The following is a 7809-nucleotide window of genomic DNA, read 5'->3' on the forward strand; positions in this document are numbered from 1 at the left end:
ACCGCCTGACTGGCTCCCGTAGGATTTTTGAGCGAGATCGTTGCCAGTGCCCCTGGACTGGCTTGTGCGGGTGGCACATAAAAGACACCATTTCGAGCGTGGCCGTTTTCGTGCGGGTGACACGTAAAAGCACCCACTACACTCTCTGAGTGGTTGGCGTTAGGAAGGGCATCCAGCTGTAGAAACTCTGCCAAATTAGATTGGAGCCTGGTGTTGCCATCCGGTTTCACCAGTCCTCAGTCAAATCGTCCAACCCATGCTAGCATGGAAAGCGGACGTTAAACGATGATGATGATGATATATATATATATATATATACTTATAGCTGAAGACTAATTGGTATTTTTAGCAGGAAGGATAGCATTTGTAAAAATTATATTTGACAAAAAATAAATAAATTCAAGTAGTATCATAAAAAATGTAAAATAAAAAAAGGGATTAACATAGCTTAGATTTTAACCATTTAGCATTCAGTTTACTCTGTCAAATGTAAAGCGTATTTATTCACATTGTTTTGAATGAGTCATGCATTATTTGGTGATGTGGTTGTTTATTTTTAGGATGACATTGCCGGGCAGGTGTGAAAGGCTAGACGTGGCTGCTTTAAACAAAAAACAGGCAGAAAATTTGAATTGGATATGACCAGTTTAAATGTTAAATGGTTAAATAAACCCCCAAAATATTTTGTTTAGTTATGTTGACATTATACGATAGATAATGACTGTTTACCTTGAAGTCGTCTGCTGAGTTCAGTTGTGAAGAGAACTTTTGCTAGGTGACTTTGGTAAAATGCCTCACGGTTATCATACTTCTGTGCACTATTCAAATCCTGCCAGTTCATGGAACCGTTTTTAAAAGAATGACTACAAATATTCAGAATACGACTTGGTGCAGATTTTTTTAATTTGTCCAAAAGTAAAACTGTCAGTAAGAAATGGCCTGCAAAATTTAACAAAAATATTGAATTTTCAACAGTAAATTTCATATTGAATTGATTTCAGCAAATAAATCACAAATGAAAATAATAATGCAGATATGGTGAAGGGAAGAATAATATGTAGACACAAATTTTCGGCTGATGCTACGTTGTGCTTTTATGCAACATTCTAATTTATGTAAAATAATTCCTTAACAATCCAATCTTATACTTGACTGATTAGTGATAATATTATTTAAGTATTTCTTTTGCAAGATTGCAGATGTGAAATCATGTGTTGAAACAGATATTGTTATACTTGGAGATGGTCATATTTTGCCAATTAAACACATATTATATATTTGGCCTTCACTTCAGCTTTATTACCATTGCTTCAGTTTCTTTATCAAAGCGCTTTGTCACACATCCTGTGACCTCTTCAGTGACTCTTTATCTCATGTGTCTTCACTTGTTCTGCTTATTCCATTTTAAAATGAAATAGATAGAAGAGGAAACACATGGGACAAAAAGTTGTTGAAGAGGTCACAGAATGTGTGACAAAAGATCTTTGACAAAAAACTAAAATAATAAAAATAATAAAGCTGAAGTGAAGATTAAATATATAGTCCAGGTGTTTAACTAGCAAAAGATGACCATCCATAACTATAACAATATCAGTTAAGAGTTTTGTTGAAATTTATGGCTCAGTAACATTTCTTTCAGAAGACATCTAATTTCTATTACCTTTGTTTTCCTACTGAAATGATGTAGTGTTTTTTTTTTTACACCTGAGATGATAAAGCTATGTCAACGATACAATCAACTTACCTAAATAATTTACACCTAACTGTTGTTCAAAACCATCTTCAGTTAAGGATTTAGGACTGCACATCACCCCTGCATTGTTGATTAGAATGTCTAAACGGTTTTCAGCTGAAAAAATAAGTAGCCCAGTTATCTAAGTATTTTAGACCAAAACATGTGTGTGTTTGGTACATGTATCAAGTAAAAGGGATTAAGATCTGAGCTGGATCCTCAGTAAGCATTTCTGCAAATATCGGTTAAAAGAGTGTATATCTGTAGATGGTTTATCTTAAAGAAAAGACTTTACCCGAGGAAATGCCTTTGAATTACATATATGTAAAAAAATATATAATTACAATATTATGAATTCATTTATATTCATATTGATATTTACAATTATGAAATGTATTTCCCATATTGTGTAGAAATAAATATAAAGAATAAAAGACAATACTATAAATTCCAGTCTTTGATTTAATGTGTGCATTTCAGCAAAAAAAAAAAACAGTCACTTACTTTTGTTAAATGCATCAGCAAATGCCTTAATAGATTTGATGGAAGCAAGATCTAGTTTTCTGCAGTGAATATTTAGGTTGGCAGTCTGGTGTATAATTTCTTTCTGAGCTTCAGCACATCGTTCCATGTCACGACAGGCAAGAATTATCCTTCCACCTAGAAAAGAAATACATACATTTCTTCAGATTTAAATGTATTTTAACACTCTATGAATTATTTCAATCCAATATAACATTTAATGAAAATCATTAGTCCACCTAAAGTTTTTGCTAACATAGTTTAGTCATTTCCAGAGCATATGTTACAGAAAAATCTCACTTTCATCAGCAGCAGCATTTAACATGTTTTCCATGCTGGCATGGATTGAACACTTTGACAGGATTTGGCAAGCTGCAGGGTTTCATCAAGCTCCAGTGTCAGCTTTGAAATAGTTTCCACAGTTGGATGCCCTTCCTAATGCCAACCATTTTACAGTGTGCACTGGGTGCATTTTCATGCCACTGGCCTACAGAAGGTGTTACGTAACTTGCAAGACAGAGAGAGAGAACAGGGGAAATAACTCCAGCTACTAAGTGAGGTGGTGTGTTCAAGGAAGCGAGGAGGTGGCTTTATATCAAGGCTAAAGCATGATAGAGGGACAAGTTGATGGAGAGTCAGTGGGGTATGTAATGGAAATATAAATAAAAGAAATAAACTCACGTTTATATGCCAGACCTGTAGCAACAGCCTTCCCAATGCCACTGTTGGCTCCAGTTATGACGACTGTCTTACCAGCAATCTTCTCTTTCCCTTCATATTTGGAACCACCAAGATAGTCCCTAACAAAATAAAAAACATATAACTCCAATAGTTAGTTACTCTGATGTTTTCTGATTTAAATCTTAAACCATAAATTAGACTGGTGTAAGAAAATTAGAGACTGATTGATACAGTAAATAATTATGTACTTGGATATTAGCCAGTATACACTTTTACTCTTTTAATGGTTTCAATCTTCTGACTGTGGCCATGCTGGAGCACCGCCTTTAGTCGAGCAAATCGACTCCAGGACTTATTCTTTGGAAGCCTAGTACTTAGTCTATTGGTCTCTTTTGCCGAACGGCTAAGTTACGGAGACGTAAACACACCAGCATCGGTTGTCAAGCGATGTTGGGGGGACAAACACAGACACACAAACACATACATGTATATATATATATATATACATATATACGACGGGCTTCTTTCAGTTTCTGTCTACCAAATTCACTCACAAGGCTTAGGTTGGCCCGAGGCTATAGTAGAAGACACTTGTCCAAGGTGCCACGCAGTGGGACTGAAGCTGGAACCACGTGGTTGGTAAGCTACTTACCACATAGCCACTCCTATGCCTATATGTAGTTTTCTTAGAGATTATGTGGTTTTGTTAAATATTAACCAGTTTACATGGCTTTGTTATTTGGATATTAACTAGTATATGTAGTTTTGTTATAAGAGTCACTGTGTGGTAAGAAGTTTGCTTCCCAACTATGTGGTTCCAGGTTCACTATGTGACACCTTGAGTAAATGTCTTCTACTATAGCCCTGGGTCGACCAAGGCCTTGTGAGTGGATATGGTAGATGGAAGCTGACAAAAGCCCATTGTGTGTGTGTTACTATCTCCTTGTCTTGACATCACAAGGTAGTTGTAAATGAGTGTCACCATCGTGCAAAAAGTATCCTTCTTTACCAAACTTCCACAAAAATATGTCTGGTCATGGGGAAATATTACCTTAGTTGAGAACAGATGAAAGTTGGTGACATGAAGGGCATCCAGCTGTAGAAAATTTACCTCAACAAATTCCATCTGACCCATGAAAGCATACAAAAATGGATGTTAAAATGATGATGACATGGTTTTGGTATTTAAATATTAACCAGCTCATATGGACTTGTAATTTGGAAGTTAAACAGGATGTGTAGTTTTGTTATAGAGTTTATGTGGCTTTGTTATTTGAAGGTTAAGCTTATATGATTTTGATATTTGAAGATAAACCAGTTAAAGTAATTTTGTTGTTTAGATATCAGTCAAGAATGATTATATGGTTTCTGTTTAGATATTAATTGGGTTGTATGGATTTTTTATTTGGAGATTAAATTAGTTATGTGGTTTCGTTATTTGGCTATTAACCAATTTATGTGGTTTTGATATTTGCACATTAAATAAGGAGGTGAGATAGCAGGGTTATTAAAATGCCAGACATTTATGATCTGAGTTCAAATTCTGCCATAGTCAACTTTGACGTTCTTTCTTTCAAGGTCAGGAAAATGCGTATGTACCAGTTGAGCACTGGTGGCTTGGTGGGTGGGAGAGCATTGTCATCAGCTTAACCTCACTCTTGGTAGGGTGCTAAAATCTGAAATTATATTTGGAGATTAAATCAGTCTACATATTTTATTATTTGAAGGTTAATCACTTTACATGGTTTTGTTATTTGGTGACAAACCAATTTATGTGCTTTTCTTACATAGATATTAACTATGAAAACTGATGTCAGCCAAACTGACATTAAGTTACATAATAAATATTTGTTGTTGTTGTTGATGATGAGGAGGAGGATATCTTAAATAATTAATTTAAGCTGCTCACATACAATTATACAGAACTTACTTTAGCAATACTGAAGCACCAGCAATTGTTCCAATGAAACTTAAGGGATAAAAAAATTTGTTGAGTGATCGCTGAAGTCTTCGTGCCATTTCATGCCTTTTAAAAAAATGTAAGATGGAGAAATTTTAATTTTTCAATGTTATCAAAATGACTGAAACAAGTAAAAGAAAACTCACCCAGGTTACAACACTGCACTGTTCATGAACTACTTCACCCATGGATCAACAGCGAATATACAACCCGTGAAAACTCCTGCACCAAGTGACCCAGGCAGCAGCATCATTGCCACAACTTCATATACAACACGTGCCACAACCGGCTCTACATCATCGCCGCAACTTCTTGATACAGTATTTCAACTATCGTGAACAATTGACTATGAACTAGTACTTATCATTCTTGTATCTATGAATTTACTTATCACTTCGCTGGCTAGAGACTCATTGTCTCCTCGTCATCGCCATCCTTATATGTTCTTAACACGCATACGTCTATGCTTACATACACACACATACATCTTATTCTTATGACAGCCTGTCTATTATTCAGTATATATGACGCACACACAAACACACGTTAACATATCAATAAATCTTCTCTTAAACATTCTACCTGGTTGTGTCTCTCTTATCTCCCTCTGGCACATATATGCATTGTTCTATTTATATTTATTGTATCGACTGTATGATGTACTAAGGAGCCATTCTCATCACCTCACAAATCGGCGACCTGTTCCAGCTCCTTGAAACTACAAAACCATTTATAATGGGAGGAGATACTCCACAGATATCTAAACCTTCATGCCCATTATAAAATATTTGAATTATTCGAAAATCCTCTCCTCCTTCCAAAAGTTCCGACATAATCGTAATCTACACTTGATGAAACGTATCCCTGGAAAATTTAGTTCAGAATTAGGAATTTTTCACAAAATTATGAAAGAAACGAAGTCGATGCCGATTTTATTACAGTTCCAAAATTTTTCCTCAACTAAATTGCAAACATGAATATAATTATGTCTTTTATAAGCATTAACCTCTACATCAAAACATCATAAAATAGGTAAATATAAGTACCATTGTTTTAGTTTTGTATCACAAAACCTAATTTTTTAATAAAGAAGTTAGGACTCAAATAAAGCACGCGTCAACAAAACAGCAACCAAGCTCCCTCAAATTGCGGGTTATTGCCTTTAAAAAAGGGGCTCATTGGAATAATAAGGTGTACTGGCTGCGACAACTAAGACGGGATAATTTACTAGAGCTAGAAATACCATTGATCACAGATTTGTTCGATAAATGCTGATTGATAAACGACAACGAGTACCGGTGACTTTTATGACCTTTGCAATGACATGAAAATCTGCATTATTTTAAGAGATTAGAAATAAAAAACTTGATCCAAATATATTTTTACAGAGTTTGAAGGTATTTAAATTATTATAAAATTAATATAGTTGATTAATAAAGCAATAATCATAGAATCTACATACCAATCAGATTTTATTTCGGGTTTTGTTTTCTGTTATGTATATATTTCGGGTTACACCGGCAGTTGAATTTCGGTGTCGACTGAAATAAGGACATCTATTTCACAGATGAATTGTAGGAATCGACTATTTTCACTCAAATTTCATGTTTATTTCTAATATTAACACAAAACTACAAACGTCTTTTTTTATGGAGAAAGATATTGTTGATTAAATTTAACTTTGATTAGGACTGGGACTTTCGGTATAGCCGTCCCGGAATTTCTCCGTTTTGATTTTTTCCTAATTTTTACAAATGTTTTTTAGCATCCCACAATTCAAAGAAAAAACAAAGGTGATGGAGTGGGGACCTTTTTTGTCTCCTTTAATGAAATTTTAAAATTCATGTTTTATAAACGTCTCGCACTCCACCTTCTGAATACCACCCACTAATAAATTTTCTTTTTTTTTTTTTTTTTTTTTACGTTTTCACTAAACAGCAATAATAGCATTCATACTTACCTCGAAAGCTAACTATTGATACGGTGAAATAACATCATAAAATAATTCAACACGTTTTACGAGTTCCCGAACTTGCCTATTTTGTCTTTGACTTTATTGCCATATAACAAGAGCAGACAAAATAATGAACCGCTCCACAAGAGTTACCTCCCTGTGTAATAAAACCACTCTTAACTAGTATTGCAAAGCAGAAAACCTAATTGGGTAACATTTTATTAAAAAAATATATTTTCGCATAATGATTCAAAGCAAGAAATATCTAAATCGGCTGTCGATCGAATCACCCTCATTGCATTATACACTATCTTTCTAACATCAACTATGACCGCTTTTTTGAATACAATATCTCCAACACCTGTGGGTATGCTCATAAAATCAGAAAACAGAGCTGCACCGATGACTTTCAGAGATAGGTTTTCATGGTCGGAATTATCAAAACATAGAGAAAACAACCAAATTTTATAAGAGAGGTGATGTTCTAATGGTGAGGTTAAAGAAAGGCAGAGAGAAAGGGGAGATGATGGTGGTGGGGGTGGAGGTTGAGGTGATTGGATAGTGAAAAGGGTATTTTTTCTTTAATTGAACATTTTTATACCACTTATCACTTAACACATGTGCATAGCAATTCTGTGAAATATTCTCCAGTCTCCATTGACAATCAGCAGTACTGGGTTAGTTTTACATGTCTGTTTAACCTCTGGCTTTCTCTTGAGGTGAGGAATTTTCACCATTTTTTTATTATTTTTCTTGGAGTTTACTCTTTTTTGTAGGGGTGTAATTTTCCTTTTTTATTTTTTGCCCTTTGCACTCTCTTCAATAGCTTGGAAGTTTTGCTTGGCCTCCATTTCTTCCTTCTCATCACAAGATGGTGGTGTTATGCTGCTGTTTGCTACAGTCAGAGGACAAGGTACCTGCTCACTTATTCTCAGGATTTTGCACAAGATGTCTTTCACG

The 7809-nt window shown here is 34.8% G+C and overlaps 1 protein-coding gene across 4 annotated transcripts in view; it reads right to left on the reverse strand.

The window, feature by feature from the left end:
* LOC106875378 (retinol dehydrogenase 13) overlaps window positions 1–6952 on the reverse strand; it is a 9834-nt gene extending 2882 nt beyond the window's left edge. Inside the window, exons 1-7 of one of the 4 annotated variants that reach the window (XM_052968719.1) lie at window positions 6856–6936; window positions 6358–6436; window positions 4866–4961; window positions 2936–3054; window positions 2237–2392; window positions 1745–1849; window positions 730–939 (exon numbers count right to left, since the gene is read on the reverse strand). In XM_052968719.1, coding sequence (XP_052824679.1) covers window positions 730–939; window positions 1745–1849; window positions 2237–2392; window positions 2936–3054; window positions 4866–4954 — 679 coding nt within the window. In that variant the 5' untranslated portion in view covers window positions 4955–4961; window positions 6358–6436; window positions 6856–6936. Of the gene's footprint in view, window positions 1–729; window positions 940–1744; window positions 1850–2236; window positions 2393–2935; window positions 3055–4865; window positions 4962–5941; window positions 6200–6357; window positions 6449–6855 lie in introns of those variants that run through there. The other 3 variants (XM_014923479.2, XM_014923478.2, XM_014923480.2) reach the window with 3 other exon arrangements.
* Between the last annotated feature and the right edge of the window lie 857 nt (window positions 6953–7809).

Source organism: Octopus bimaculoides, chromosome 6 (genome assembly GCF_001194135.2).
Source record: "Octopus bimaculoides isolate UCB-OBI-ISO-001 chromosome 6, ASM119413v2, whole genome shotgun sequence".
Classification (NCBI taxonomy): Eukaryota; Metazoa; Mollusca; class Cephalopoda; order Octopoda; family Octopodidae; genus Octopus; species Octopus bimaculoides.